This window comes from Cyprinodon tularosa, unplaced genomic scaffold (genome assembly GCF_016077235.1).
Source record: "Cyprinodon tularosa strain WSP-4 unplaced genomic scaffold, ASM1607723v1 ctg146, whole genome shotgun sequence".
Classification (NCBI taxonomy): Eukaryota; Metazoa; Chordata; class Actinopteri; order Cyprinodontiformes; family Cyprinodontidae; genus Cyprinodon; species Cyprinodon tularosa.
The window spans coordinates 946,223-962,821 of NW_024038287.1; the positions used below are offsets into that span (position 1 = coordinate 946,223).

Here is a 16,599-nt window from a genome sequence, read left to right on the forward strand (position 1 = left end):
TTATATATGATTTGTGTACTTATGAGGATTGAGGCTGCTTGTAAAGGAAAACGATGTGGCGTGTCACGCTACACGCGTTTAATATCACGTCGGTGACCACCCGGTCCTCAAATGATTTGGCGTTCCTCCGCCAATAAATAAATAATAATAAAAAATAAAAAAAATTCCAGAGGAAGGAGGGATTCATTCCCAGGAAGGCAGCAGAGAAGCACCGAGGACTCCGCCCCAACCTCCAAGCTTCAGTCCGAAGTGGAGAAGAGAAACACCGCAGGCCTGACTGAGAGACCAAAGAAAAAGGAGGAGAATAAAAAAAAATGCAATGCATGCGGAGATGTACTCGTTTCTGAAGGAGTAGAGGCGGGAGGAGGAGGGAAACACCCAGAGGGAGCAGAACACAAAAGCACAAGTGGAGGTGCCTGCAACCATGAGCGGCTGTTTGCCTGAGCCGCGGCTGCCGCTGCCTCTCCCCCCGCGGAGCACATCGTGAGGTGCGCCTCAGGAACCTGTCAGCCGAAACGACACGCCGAGGAGAACCAGGAGGAGGAGGAGGTGGTGGAGGTGGGGCGGTGGTGGTCGAAAAGATGTCCACCTCGGTGGGGCCCCAGGGCGGCCCTCGCCCACCCACCGTGCCGCCGTCCATGCCGGATCTACCGGACCTTAGCCACCTCACCGAGGAGGAGCGGAAGATCATCATGGCAGTGATGGCTCGCCAGAAGGAGGAGGAGGAGAAAGAACAAGCCATGCTTAAGTAAGATCAACAATTCAATTAAACCATTTTGTTTAAGTAGGCTACAACGCAAATCCGTAGAACTAGAGGCAATATGTAAGCTCCTAAAATACACCAGCCATCATTTTGCGCTTCTATGGGCATCTTAAAGATGTAAGACCCTAGAAATCATACGATTTACATCCTTTCCCTCCCTTAAATCAAGCCAGTAAGTGGTTAGAGTGGGCGAGGATGGCCTGAAACAGGGTCAGTATGTGTTACAGGTGCAGGTGCGAGGATGGGGTGGGACAGAAATAGGAGGTGGGGGGTGCAAGGATGAATCATAGGCTTTTATCTCTTTCATCCATTCATTTTCATCAATGGAGGACTGCACCCCAACCCTGAGTTTACATATCCACCATCAGCTCCGCGGTGATTTCCCATTACACACGCCCGAATGCCATGCGCTGTTAAAAGCCGATATTATAACCACAGAGCTGGTTTATGAATGGTATTGTGGTGCGCTGTACGAGCACTTGTGCCCTCCTCTTCCGAGAGATGAAGATGGGGTGTGGTTGGAAGATCATGCAGGCCTGAACCGGACAGACTGGAACAGAGAGTAAAATTATACTGGGATGTTTGCAAACGTTCTGTGTAGTGATCAGGTTGCACTTTGTCGTATAGGAGCATCACAGAAAGGAATGAAAAAAATGATTAAAAAAAATCCTGTACAGCTGAACTCACGTTGAGGACTGGATGTGCTCCAGCTTCCTAAAAGAGTCTGGGTTTGCATGGAGTCAAGCAGTCTTAGAGTTTGCACTATACATCAAAGCCCCAAAGCCCACCCCAGCAGGCAGAATATCTGCCAGAGCTGTTTATCAGGTGTGCAGCATCCTCAGGTTTTTGCTTTGGTTCTAATGGCTGGCTTCATTTCCTGACTGCAGCCTAAAGAGAAGCTCAGTAAGGGGCCCCTAGAGAGGAAGGGATGTATTTAATGTTCCATGAGGCTCAGGCGCAGGTTCATAATGGCTTCATCATTTGGCTAATCATTAATGGAGCCAGGGCACCATGAACAAGGGACAGATGGGATTTTTACAGAAATTTGCTGATAATTGCGAGGCAGGCTCTGATGCTTACTACAGTGTGCAGCATAATCAGATGCTGGTATTAAATTAATTTCATTACTCCTCTTCTTGATTAATAGTGACAATTCAGTGCCTTGCACAATTATTCATACTCTTGAACTTTTAGACTTTTTGTCACTTTGAATTCTAATGGGGTTCAGTGTCAAGTTAGAAATACTCAAAGTAAAAAATAGTGAATACGTTTGAGTGCTGTTTATTTCATTTTAATTGTGTTTACAAATGTTGATACTTTCTGCTGCAAATCCAGCTGGAGGTGTTTGATTGCATGTTTCTACCTGTTTTTCACAGGTAGAGACAGAACATTGTTGACCACAATAGCTCACCCAGTCAGAGTGAATAAAAAGGGTCTGGAAAATAACATTTTTAGATCCATTCTCACTCATTGTGTATGTTTAGTGTAGGGTTGCATAATTTTACCTCCCAAGGAGGTTATGTGTTCATTGGCGTTGGTTTGTCTCTTTTAAATATAACAACAAAAAAGTTATTGACGAATTTTGCAGAAAATTTCAGAGCATGTACATATTGTGACTTACTACACATGATACCATTTTTGTGTTGATCCAGATTACCATCTGGATTGAGGATTTTGTGTAAAGATTCTGTGAATACAGATATTATCTTAAGGTGGAATTCCTCATATGTTTGCTGGAAATGAAATACTTGGCAGAGGTCTGTGCTATCCAAGGTCTTTTCCTGTTATAAATGGTTTTGATTATATAAACAATCATTGACTGTTCGGCCATGACAGTAATGTTTTTCATATTATATGACAAAGCATGATTTACTGATATTTCACTGACCATCATAGGTACAGTATGTAGTAAGTGATTATGTTACAACAGGTGTTTAGTTTACACATGTTTTGCTGTACTGGGCAAAAACAGATGTAACATAAAACCCTTAATTTTAGAATTGGGAAATATGTGGATGACTTAAACAAAAAAAAAAAAGCAAAAAAAGCAAGCATGTTAAAAACAAAAATATACTTCTTTTGCTTTATTCTTTTTCTTAAATACACCTTTTTGAGGGTGACAGTGGCGTCGGGTGTAGGAGCTTGCCCTGAAATTGAAGGGTTGACGGTTAAAGCTCCGGCTTTCAGTGTCATTGTGTCTTTGGGCAAGACACTTCACCAGAATTGCCTATTGTGAGCCCCAGTGCAGCTGTGGCTACAATGTAGCTTGACACCTTCAGTGTGTGAGTTTGTGTGTGAATGGGTGTAAGACTGAATGACTGAATGTAGTGTAAAGAGCTTTGAAGTCTCCATGTATTTTATAAATAAACAGACACCAATAAACATTGGTGTGAGGTCTTTTTATAAAAGTTAATAGGTCTTTATAAATATCTGTAATAATATGCCTGAGATAACATCCTAATTAGCAGCCACAGCACAGCGTGTCACTACTGTATTGATTTCTTTTAGTATATTATATAGATAGTTCATTATAATTTGGATAAGAAGCAAATAATTATTTTTAAGTTCCAGTATTCTTACAAAAAGAACATCATTTTTCCACCTGCCAGGGTTATTCGGTCTGTCTGAGACTGGAGCATGTGGCACTGGTAAGGTTAAACTGATACACGACTTCTATCTGTCTCAGCTTCAAGCAAAAGGTCTGAACTGGAACACCTGCTACAGCAGGTGAGAAAGCAACACCTGAGCTTTCTTTATCTGTAGTTAAAGAAAGAGACTTCATATTTCTAATCATTTTGGTTGAACTTGCAGCCAGAAAATTAATGAAGATCCCTTTAGTTTAATAGTATAAGACTTCATGGTAAATATTAAGCAGGTAGAGCAGGAAAATCCCACAGCTTAGAGCACCTAAACCAAAAAGGGGTAATTCCTGAATTTATTTAGTCAAGAATCTCAAGTTTAATATATGAGGTTTGTTTGGCTATATTATCCTGTCATATTTAACCTAATCAAATACTTTTTCCAATCTGGCTTTGTTAACATATTTCATCAACCCAATACCTTTTGTTACCATATTTAGACTTCATCACCTTTTTAATTAAAGTGGTTCTCACCTTTCACATTCTACCATTTTAATTTGGTTTTAAAAAGGGCACTGCTGCTTTTCTGTGCATTTTACATAACACTTTGCTCAGGAGACTTGACTCAGCTATAAGAAGTGAACCATCTAATTTTTCTTTTCATTGAAATGCTGTATCTTGCAAAAGTTTATTTTTAAGCCCTTGTGAAAAATTTGGATGTTTTTAGGTGTGTTATCACAGTGTATACTTGCTTTAATACAACTTAAAGGAAATCTGCTGCTCTTTATTTTTTGTGAGTGGTCTGAATAAATAATTTAGCTTTCGACTGTGAAATAATAATTGTGTTATGAAACTATTTAAAGTTTGTGCTTGGGGTGCAAAAAAAAGTCAATGACTTTAAACATGAACTTAACTTTTGTTTTGTTTGGCAAAACATATTTAATTAAAGGGAGCTGCCGCCCTTGTCTGGGGATGTTCTGTTTGTTTTCTGTTTAAAACCTATTAGCACTGTCCTGTTCTATTCTGTCTTTGTTTGAAAATGAATTCTTATGTTCTAACACAAGTCTAGATATGCTTTTAAGGTGCCATACATTTGAAATAAAAAAAGTTTTTGCCATTTGTGCAGGAAAATTCTTCCCAGATTAGGCACACAGCATGTACCAAACAGCTCATTCAGCCCTCTTCTAAATGAGCTGCTGTGGCTTTCCACACCCCTGTCCACACCCCCAACCGTCATAGAGTCAGAGTTTGTAAAGATAGCAGTGTCATGATTTGGTTTAAGGATCTGACCCAAAATGCAGAGAACCACTCAGAGAGCAAGGCAAAGGTTTAAACAGGTGTATTGTGGTAAGCGTTGAGGGGTTGGATCTGGTGCTCAGAGGGCCGGTGAACAGGACCTGGAAGGGAGGAGGGAAGTTCACAGACGTGAGTTCAGGATCCGTGGGAACTTTGAACGATGACTTGGAGAAACAGAAAACGCGACTCACGTTAGTGGAGAAAACTTTCTTCCCAGAATCCAGTCTGAGTGGGTTGATCCAGTGGAAGAGATCCGTTGGAGGGCGTACAGGTTTAAACTTGGTTGGACTCTGAGGCACTATGGAGCGGACTGTCACTTGGAATCCAGGAGGTCTTGAACGGAACTTGTGGAGGTTAATCCCCTGCTCAGTGTGAGACTCAAACAATTCTTCCAGGGGAAGAAGGCCAAAAACATCCAGCTTGCAGGATGGCTTCCCAAAACTGGCAAACTCTCTGGCCACGAGGTAGTGACAGTCCACTGCTTAAGTACTCCTCCCGATAATGATCCAACGAGACGCAGGTGTGCAGGGAGGACAGGGAGCCACCTGGTGGTTGAGGGAGAGACAAACACAAACAACAGACCACACAAACTGGATTCCTGACTGACAGGAGCACGGAATAATACATTAGATGGCCTTAGCATGACTGACGGGCTGCTAAAGGCCTCACTAGACAGCTTATTTCCCCTTATGACATCATCTTTTGAAACAGAGCATTTTGAACACAGATTAGCTAAGAGGCAGAGAAAGGCAGTGAAAGAGGTAAAAGGTTTTTTTTTAAATTGTGAATCTCACACTCAGGCTTCAGACACAGATTTTATATGAGATCGGCCATTAAATAGCCATTATTAGTGGTTTTCAGTCCCATAGAATGTCTTCAGACTGCGCCTCCTCTACCTTCTAGTTGTCAAGTGGAAGTTGATGTTTGACAGGACCCAAATGCAGACACAAGAGCTTAAGGTGGTTACTTGAAGCAAAAATCTAAAACATAAATCCACAAAATCCACAAAAACTGAGAACCAGGAATTTTCATAAGAAGGGGGCAAAGAAACAACGACAAACCAGCCAAGAGTAACTGAACAGGAGGAGAATATATAGGAGAGAAAAACAAAGGCCAGGCTAATTAGCAGATTGGGAACAGGTGTGAACAGAGGCAAGAAGGGAGCTTGGAGACTGACACAGGAGGGCAAATAAGAAATATTTAAGAACTCAAATACAATGAAAAATAACTGGAACACAAAAATGAAAGTAAGACCAATGAAAACTCAGAGATAAAACTTGAACATAACCAAAACCCTGATACTAATAGATTTCTTATGGTTGATAATATGCAGCTTATTGCTGATAACAGCCGCTTTGGCCATGTATAAAACTTGAAGTTTAATTTTCTATTTAACTACTTTATGCTTTTTATCTACTTTATGTACAGCCTACCTTCTTTAAGAAAACTGCATTTTAAAGCTTTATTTCGAGTTATTTCCAAATTTTTCAGTCACACGAATTTAAAAACCACTCAGTTGGCAGGATATTTTTGGGAGGGGTTGTTTGATCTAGGTGTCATGCCAATCAACTTTTTTTTTGCAATAGATGAAGAACTATTAAAACATCAATTAATTGTGCGAGCCTACTGGTAGGTAGGAGAATCTGAAGATATGGGGACTGATAATTGCTAATAACAGCCATTTATTGAGATTATAACATCCAAAATGGCTGCTTCAGAACACATATGGTTGTTACATAATAGTTATAATGTATATTTTGCATAATATGGAAGCTTTAATGTTTTTTGATTCTGTGTCATGTGTTGAAGATGTTGTAGAAGGTACATGGAGGCTGGAAAATTACAATATGGAGTCTAATGCACCTAATGAGAAGTCATACTCTTGTAAGGCACAGTATGAATGTGAGAGCTATCGGTAACAGTGCTAACTTAATTTACTGAAAGGCCCACATTGTTGGGACGGTGCAGACTCCTCCTTGACAGCAGATGGTGAGAAAAAGACATCTAAACATGCAGAGCAGATGGAGGGAGATAGAGGCTGGATTTAGAGGTTTTTAGCATTAGGGTAGATGTATAACAGAGATAAAAGAGGGAGACTATAAGACTGAGAAGAGCTTATCAACTATCTCTGAACCTTTATGATGCTGCATTTAGGGGTGCATGGAGAGGTCAGTAAAAGCAGCATTTCTCTGGACTGCTTGACACATGCTGTTTTTAAGAGGCCACATGCACAGCTCCTGGTTCTGGTTTTCCTCAAAGCTCCGGTAAAGATCTGTTGGTCAGAAAACTTGAACTGAAAATGCTTGTGGGGAACCTGTGGCTTTCAAGGAGCATTTGAAACCTACAAACCTCTACCACTGCCTTCAAGCATTTAAAAATTTGTTTAGGTCAATGTTGAAAATGGAGATTTTTTTTTTCAACCCTTTACATTTTGAACATTTTTTGTAGAATATAGAAGTTTTACCGTCCTAATTAAAGCGTCTTCAGGTTTTGCTCTATTAAAACAAATTCAGAACCAGGCCAGTAGATGGCTGTAATGTCAGTATTAATGTCTGACTTTTATTATACATTTAGTTTAAAATTGTATCACATTATACTTGGCTAACAATACAGTTGAGCTTGAAAGTTTACACACCCTTCCAGTAAAGACAGAAAAATCAGCTGCCATTCATCTGCAAGATTAATATGTCTGGGGCAGGTTTTGATTAGAATAATAACAAAAATCTAATATTTTGTTTTAGTAAATTACCATTTAGTACATTTTTATTTATTATTACTTTTTTTGTTTTGTGTTATTTGAATTACTAGTGTGAGTATATTATTTTCTTTAATGGGAGGGTGTCTAATCTTTTAAGCTCAACTGTATATCTTTAGTTTTTTTCAATAAAAGCAATCTTTTGTCTTATTTTTTATGATTAACATAAACATGGGATTTATAATTGTGCATTGTTTATGCTTTCAGATCCCTAGAACTTTTCGACATCCTTCCCATCTTAAAATTGTGGCATACGTTTGTATTTATTCTGTCATACAACATGCTCCTAATACGTGAGAACCTATTATACTGTATAAACTCACATTCATATGCATACAGTACAAGTCTGTAACTGTAACTTGACAGAAATTTGAAAAAAGCTAGGGTTGTGTGCAAGGGTGTAACTTTGTAATGAAAGTTGGTGGGGACACCCGGGTGGGGGCTGATGGACCTACAGTTAATCGAACCAAATGCTTTCATTAGGTTTTTGTATTTTCCAAAAATTAGCTCAAATATATATTTATTGAATGCTTTCCTATTGTCGAGAACACAAGAGAATCATAACACACCAATATTTATATTTATGGATAGTCAGAGAGATGCCATATAGTGCATCATATATATAGGGCCCAGAAACATTAATGTATAAAAAATAATAAATAATAAATAATAAATAACAATTCCATCCATCCAACTGGAAAAATATGAATGAATATGCTGTATTTTGAATATAGAATATATATATATATATATATATATATATACATATATATTTTGTAAACTTTCTGGTAAACCTGGAGATATATTTTATTACATGTTGCATATCTCAGTAAATCTGTTTCACCTTTAAATCTGCAGCTCTCCCTACTTCTCTCTGTGCTCTGTTTAAAGAGTTAGTTAACCTCTTAAGATTATGCTAATATAATGATGCAAGAAACAAAATTTCAAGATATGAAGCTCTGCAGTCTGATTCTGTCTGTACAATAAGAAAATATGTGTTTATTTTAACCTGTAACTGTGAGTCATGGTCCTTTGAGAAGCCAAGCTTTTTTTTAAATAGGAAATAAGAACATTTAAACCTTGTTTTCTAAAGCTTCTTACAGTATAATACTAACTTGTATAAACTTAAAATCTGTTGCCATTTTTAGCTGAAAAAGCTCTGTATGTCTAACGAACAGATTTTTCGGTGGTATCTCAATTTTTTTTTTAACCAACACGTCTCCGAACTTTTACTTAAACATCTATCGAAGTAGCTGCTGGTTAAATTCACTGAGTGCTGCTATGTGTCTCTCTTCCTCCACGTAGCGATTTCGTACGCAGTGAAATGGGACCTCAAATAAGAAGCGACTCAAATAGCTCTGAAAACAGATAGCTGCACCCAACCTCTGTTACCTTTGGCTAAAGCAAATGAGCGGAAAGGGGAAAAAAAGCGGAAATTATTGGTGGGGACATGTCCACATGCCTGTCGTTGTGTGGTAGAAAACCATGGGAAAAAGGAAGCATCTTGCTGTGATGTATTTAGTCAGGGACAATAAATAAATCAGTTTTCTTTTAATAAAAGGCCCTGGATAGACATGTCATCAACAGGGACAGATGGACCCAATATCCAAGGTGAGACAGTCAGTTGGAAAGTTAAAAACGTTTATTAAAATAAACAGTCAGAAACAGAACTGAAGCGGGCTGCTGTGGAGCTGCGGACATGCAGTGACTGCAGGAGGCCACCCAAGAACTGACACTCTGGTTTAGCAGTTCAGTCCATCCTCTCAATCATAGGCAGGATCAGCTGATAGGCTGCTAATGAGATGTGGCCCTGAGCCACCCAGAGTGTCCCCGATCCTGCAGCCCCGGAGAACATCCAAGAAGCCGATCCAGGTCTGGGGAAAACAAGTCAGGCAGTTCCGAGATCCAGGGGTCCATAGTCCAACCATGGGTTCTGATCCACCGAGGAACAGATAGGTCCTGGGTCCAAGGAATGCGTTTAGGCCGGTTCAGAGTCAGAACGGGTCCAGAAGGGTGCCCAGACAGGCAGGTACAGATGCAGGGACAGAGACAAGATGTGGTACTGAGATTTCCGCAGGAAACTCTGGAGCCAGGCTTACTGGAATAAAACTGACCTCTGAGCCGAAACCCTGAGGGCTCCGCGGAGAAAGACCAGGACACGATCTGAAGACAAGAAAAACACTAAAACCCTCTAAATCCACTGGCCACCAGGAACCAGGACACAAACCTTGGAACTAACTAAAACTAACAGAACTGAAAGGCATGAGTGAAACAGCACACAAACAAACAATGATCTGGCCTCGATAGCTGGGCTGAGCCGAATTTAAAGAAACAGACGCAGGTGGATGAGATGAGTGATAATTAGAGACCGGGCTGCGTTAGGCAGATGAGTGAAATGAACAATTAAGGCCAGCTATCAGGGCAGATCATGACAAGATATGGTTTTATGTATTCTGCCTTTTGTGTTGAGAATGTTAGAACCAGTTCACTGGTGCCTGTAAGTCCCCACAATCATCTGAAGTTGATCTTACACTGTCCCAACAAGGTAGCAAATACATGGCCACACCCTGAGTCACAAACATACCTACCATGTATTTTGTTATTCTTTTGAAAATAAAGATTTTACAGCAGACTTAAAAGTTTTTTTTTCAGGGAGAAAAATGCTAATGTTGAATTATGGATTAGCTCTGAAAATAGCGCTCACATGGAAGAAGTATTGAAATATTTAGGTTCAGTTCACAGTCTGCTGTTGATTTTTTTTGTTCTGCCTTTCTGTAAACCTGTTCTCTGTGTTGAACTAGAACTGAATTTCAGTCAGATACGTCCCTTGTTAACATTCACTCCTCCCTTATGCAGAGAAAAATCATACATAGCTTCAAATGCATTGAGCCTCTGTACCTCAGTCGCTCTTAGATAAAATGAAAGACAAATTAAAGCAGCTTGCCTCGATGTTTTCTTGTGCCACATAATTAGCTGTTAGTGGACATGGTTATCCTGTTGACAACATTGAGGTTTTCTAGGCCTGGTGCTTGAACCTCCCTTGAAGTAGAACTAAACCCAATGTTTAGGGCTGAACAATTAACTGGAATAATCGTTATTAATCAGCTATTGAAATAATCTTCAACTAATTTAGAAATAGATAAATCGTTAACATGAGTTTAGAGACTGTAAAATATGCCTTTAGCTAACAGAGCGCCCCACTTTGAGCAGTAATCATATCAAAATTAAATAAATATGTATAAACATTTTGCAATTAAGATTAAAAAAAAGCATTTTTACCTGTCAATTTGCTCTATCCATTTGGCTATCTTATTGTTAATCGAAAAAAGAATCAACAGATGAATCGATTTGCAAAATAATCTGTTGTTGTTACAGCATAACCCATCGCCAGGCAATTTAAAAAAAAGTCACCAAAGAAGGCAGTACTGAAGGATAAGGATAAGTGGAGGGAGAAAGAGCTCTCAATTGCAGCTCCTAACTCGCCATGTGTACATTAGTAGCCATTCAAATTTTCCCCACTTTCCTTGATTGGCCCTTAGCTGGTCCTTGGCTCGTCCCCCTACAATTCCTTTTTAAACTTTAATTCTTTGTACTAAAACATTCTTTCTGTCATGATTTGTGGACATTAAGATCTAAAGAGAAGTGCCTTCTCCTGGTCAGAATCTGTATTTCATTGAAAGCAGACCAGGAGAAGGAGGGGTCTCTCCAGTGGCTGGAAGTTGGAGAGCATTTGCTGGGAGTTGCAGGGAAGTGGGCTGCCATTCGGCTGCCATTTTACAGGGAAGGGCCATTGTGAATGGCTGCTACTGTATCTCTGTAATGGATTTATGGTGTGATGCATTTGTACTCATAATTTTTAATAGAACAGTGTTTTCTCATTGTTATTGTACACTATGGAATGACAAAAAAAAAAACCTCTCACCACTGATCAGCAAGAATGAGATAATCTGGAACTGATGGCTGGATGCAAGTACATTAAATAGAGGCAGAAGCAGCTAGATCAGATGAGCGGTAATGAGCAACCGGCAGAGTTAGACAGGTGAAAGTAATGATCAATTAAGCCAGCCATCTGTGCCAAGATCATGACACCTTCATCTTAATAAAGGGGGTCCTGAGAAATGTTTTGTTTTGGAGTGGGGCACCTTGTCTGGGATTTGCTGAGGCCTTAGTTAGGGATGTTAGCAGGTGTTCCAGGTTAGGCTGATTAAGAGTCGTACAGATTGAATATTCTCTTAAGCTTCATAACACAGAATATATTTTTTCTTTTCAAAACATGAAGAAGATATTGCAAAATTGTGTTTTATATTAAGAATGTTACGTTTATCTGTTTTGTATTTAAAAATATTTTCAGTCCGTTACATCTGGCTTGAGGACAAACAAGTTAAATAAAGCTTAGGGAAAACTGAGTGCATTTCTATTTCTGTCAGTCAAACTGCTTACTTGGAAAATTATAATTTAATTTGTAATAATTAAAAATATAGAAGTAAAATATAAGTAAAATGTTTTATCTTGGTTTGGGAAGCAGTCATCTTGACTCAGCTGTACTGCACTCAGGATCTGGTTAATCAGCAGCTAAAGTGGCCAAGAGAACAACATGAGACATAAAGCAGGTGTAACTTCTCCCCCTCACAGGCGATTGAAATAGGTGGTGTTTCACAGTACCTGACTGGGTTAGACAGAGGGACTAACCTTTTTAGAGCTCCCAGACCTCCCTAGCATGAAAGTTTAATGCAAGTGCATTCTGTTTGGGCTCACCAGGCTTTTACATCTGTTTTCCCCTCTAACGTCAGCCTGTGTTAGCACTGAGAGGGAATCCTGAGATTACATTATAAATGTCCGTTCAAAGGACTCTATTGGATCCGCCGCTCCAAGTTTTTCTTTCTCTTCTCTGCATGTAGCAACAAAGAAAAATACAAATAGAACATCAAATAAACAATAATAAAAAAAACTATTTAACAAACACGTAGTGGGAATTCATCAGAGGATATACAATTTATACAAACATTTTCTCAAAATTATAAGAACTAAAATATGCAGCCAAAATCTGTTTCCTTATTGAGCAAAGTGACTAATGCCTGAAGAGATATGAGTCTGTTTAACACTCTTTAGTTGGTTGCCTCCTTGTGTCAGTCAGTCTCCTTTCTCTTAGCTCCTTCTAGTTATGTCCATCTACACCTGCTCCCTATCAGCTAATTAGTCCTCACATTGTTTCTGTCTCCCATATAAACACCTCCTTTTCAGTTACTCTTTGCTGGATCCTATTTCCCCCCTTGTAAAGATATAATCTAATCTAACTAAAGAGATAATGATCTACAGAAATTATCTCTATATTTTAGAGTTTTTCAAAAGAGAGAGAGAAAAAACAAGACTGGATCATGGAAAATTGATAACATAAACTGCGAACTGTGACGTGGAAGAACAAGTTGTCTAAGAAAAGAAGAGGAAAGGAAATGGAGAAGCTAAGATGGGATATAAATGGAAAGGAGAGGAAACATAAATGCATGAGGAGGAGAAGAAAGAGAAACATACACTTATATGCTGAGAGGCTGATGCCAAAAAAGCACTCTGCTTCATATGTGCATCACAACATCAATAAGAGAGTTATCAACAGCCCAGCACCGTCTGAGGGAGCGGCTGCTGCAGTCTACAGCTACGAGCGAAATCCTCCATCATTATGGATCTATGCTCTATGACTGGGATCTTTTTTACTGGAGATCCTCTTCTCTTATAAATTAATGAGGATGAGAAGTTTAAAAATATATATATAAAAATACCACATCCAAAGTTTTAGTTGGTACTGTTGTGTTAAATACAGTGGCCCCTGCATATGGTAATGTAATTAGAGTTATTAAATACATTTATTGTCTTCCCAAGGAAGGTATTATGAAAGGAATGCTTGAATCTATTAGATTTGGCATCTCATTTTCAGCTGATTTTTTAAATTTATTTATTTACTTTTTTTTTGTATTGTGTTATGAGTGTTTCCTGTGTGCAGTTTTTGACAGAAAATCTGGGTATGGGTAAGGGCACAGTAACACAATTAAGTCTTTAAAAGTGAATAGGTCCATCAAAAACATATTTGGAGTCAGGCCAAATAAAAAAAAATGCTTATTTGAAAAGGAATATCCACTAATTGCCCCAATTAATTTTTCAGCTAAAAATAATAGTGAGAAGAAAAAACCAATGCTGTAAGAAGTGTAAAATGTCATAGTAATTTGGAGCAGGGTTAGGATTTAACAGTTTGATATAACTATAAACCTACCCAGACAGCACAACCTCTCCCCAACTGACAGACCACAAAAGGAAATCCTTAATCTGAGAAGTAGCCAAAAGGGGAACTTAAAAGATGGCAGTGAGGAAAGACAAGCTGAACAGCAATAAATTGTAAAGTGGCAGGGAGAAGCCATGGTTGAATTATAGTCCTGTTTGCATCTATCTGCATAATCTGCAATGAGTATGCTTTGGATGACATCGGTGTAGGTGGGGGTCCACTGGTGGAAGATCCTTTCTGACTGCTGTCCTACAGTGATGAACATTAGGGTTGGTGAATGCATGATCAGAATGTGATTGTAAAAATGGCAGGAAAGGCTATGCACTCCCAGAGTTGCTTTGTGGTAAACTTATTCTGGCTGAACTGCTCCTCATTTCCTGCTCTAAACTTTATCAGGGCTTTGGTCTGCTCCACAGTTCCTGAAACATTAGCCCACATAACCAGATTAGATAGACAACGAGAAGACAACACACCTTGCGTACACATTCTAGGGTCCAATACGCTATGGGAGACTGACATTTTTTAAGGAAATAAAATAAAAATAAATTAAATTATTGTGCTGACAGAAGACAATTGACAAAAGTTTTTTTTCATATGAATTTTTCATATGAATTTGCCCAGGAACTACGGATATATTACTCATAAAACTGAAAAATCATGCCTTATAGCTGTGCTCGCTGTGCAGTAAACAAGCACTATGACAATAATGCATAACGTTATACCGTCTATGCTGCTATAGTGACCGTGGCAATTCCACACATCAAGATAGAAATGGTAATAATGTGATTTTGTTAAAAGTTGTCATCCATAATCATGCTGCGGTGAAGTTGTTTAGAAGTTGGATATTGGATATTCAAGCTCCGCTGAGTCAGCGGGATCGAGCTCACGGTTGATCTGATTGAGGGACTCCACGGCCAGCGTCTCTCAGCTGCTCAGGAGAGCAGCCGAAATCGGGAGTCCCTCAGTCGGATCAACCATGAGCTAGATCCTGCTGACTCTGTGGAGCTGGAATATTTAATTCCCAACTTCTAACCAACTTCACAGTGGTCATAATTATCCTACATTACGTAAAAAAAAAACAAAAAAAAACAACTCTATAGATTTGTGTAAAATGAAAAATAGGAAATGCCATTTCTCCTATTGCTGAATGAGTTTGCAAAGTATTCTGGGAATCCACTTTGTTCCCAATTCAGCTCCTGACCCTACTCGGTCTGAAGGGATCATGATAAGTGTTAGGTTTAAACACCAAACACCTTATTCAGCAACCTGCACAAAGAATGACACAGAGAATTTAGTATATTTTACTTGCAAGGAGAGGGGATCAGAAACTGCATTCAGTTACAACTTCAAACCCACTCTGAAGCAGTATCTGCTCTCCAAGCCCTTTATTGAAGAAACGCCCTGATTACAATGTGGTTTCAACCGCTAAAGGGGGAGGGAACCGAACCCAGTTGAAACCAGAATTTTCGTACAACATCATACAACATCATACAACATCAGAGGATAAGGAGAACCCCTCTCCTTATCTAGTTGCACAGTTCTCCATTCTCCTCCACACCCTTAACGACATCTGTTAACAGCAGTCGCAGTCAACATCCCTCCTGCACAGACTTAAAAAACATTAATGACACAGCAAACAAAACTAAATGTTTTAACACTCTTTGTAATATGAGTAAGATAGAGATAACAAAATGTGTAAGTATAATATGATTAAAGTAGAATAACTTATGTTCAATTAATTAACCCAACATTTCCCTCCTGTTTATTCACTTTAAGCTATTTATTTTTATCATTCAATAGTTACTTCTTTTCAGATTTTCAACTAAGAAATCATTCTTTTTTCTTTTTTTAGCTGTAAAGGGTACACTCAGAGGTACTTTAAACTGGTGGGTTATTGTCGTTGGGATTAGGATAAAAGTCAGGAAAGTGTAAAGAGAATTCATCCTCTTCGCTGTCTTCATCATCCGATAGGTGTTCCTCAGTGGACATAAGGGCATACATTTCTGTTTTAATGGGTTGTATTGCAGTGGTAATTAGTCTATTTAGCAGCAATCTAATACATGGAATACAACAACATCCACATAAGGTCAGGATGGCGGCAAATATAGCTACAGACATCAAAATAGAAAGTACCAGTTGTTTGTATTTACCAAAAATGTCTCCAGATCCATCCCACATTTTTGTGTCAACTCCAGAATGGTCTTTCATTTTGCTGTTAAGAGAGCGAAGGCCTTCAAGGGCCTTTGTGAGGCTGCCATCTGCAGCAGTGTTGTTGGGAATAAAGGTGCAACACTGATCTCCAAAAATAGAGCACACACCACCTTTTTCAGCTAACAACATGTCAACAGCAATACGGTTCTGGAAAGCCATCAGAGAGGTAGCTGACAATTGTTCATGGACGGCGGAGAAGCCTTGTTCTGTTTTATTTCCCAGCCTCTGGACGTTATAATGGATGTAGTTGATCCTGTCTACATTTTTATTTATAGTATACCACCAGCATAAGAAAGATTCAAATCCTGCAGAAACTTGATTCACTAGTTTATACTCATCTGGAACACCTCTGGGTACTCCAATACTGTCAATATAAGTAGGGTCATCTGGACTCCGCGCATTTTCAGATGCCCTCCTTCTTCTAGTATGCCATGTGTGAGGTAAAATACTGTTTACAGTCGTTAACAATTCATCCATTGTGAGTGAAGTAATAGAAACAGGTAAAATCAAGGTGACTGCAGCACACAATCCAGTGGTGTTGCATGGAAGTCTGTCAAACAATCTGTCATCTCCACACCACCACCAGATGTCACTGCGGGATTGAGGTTTAAAAAAGGTGGATACCAGTAAAATGCTTGCACATTGTTTTTCATTTAGTGTACCCAATTTTGGGCCCACTCCGGTCCTGTTTACACAGGTGAAATTTGCCACAGCCACTTTCTTC

At 39.2% G+C, this 16,599-nt stretch overlaps 1 protein-coding gene across 1 annotated transcript in view; it reads left to right on the forward strand.

Moving 5' to 3' along the window:
- Positions 1-14: 14 nt before the first annotated feature.
- Positions 15-16,599, forward strand: part of rims1b (regulating synaptic membrane exocytosis 1b) — a 96,614-nt gene continuing 80,029 nt past the window's right edge. The window contains exon 1 of the mRNA XM_038278985.1: positions 15-748. Within this exon, the coding sequence (XP_038134913.1) occupies positions 582-748 (167 nt within the window). The 5' untranslated portion in view covers positions 15-581. The remainder of the gene's footprint in view (positions 749-16,599) is intronic.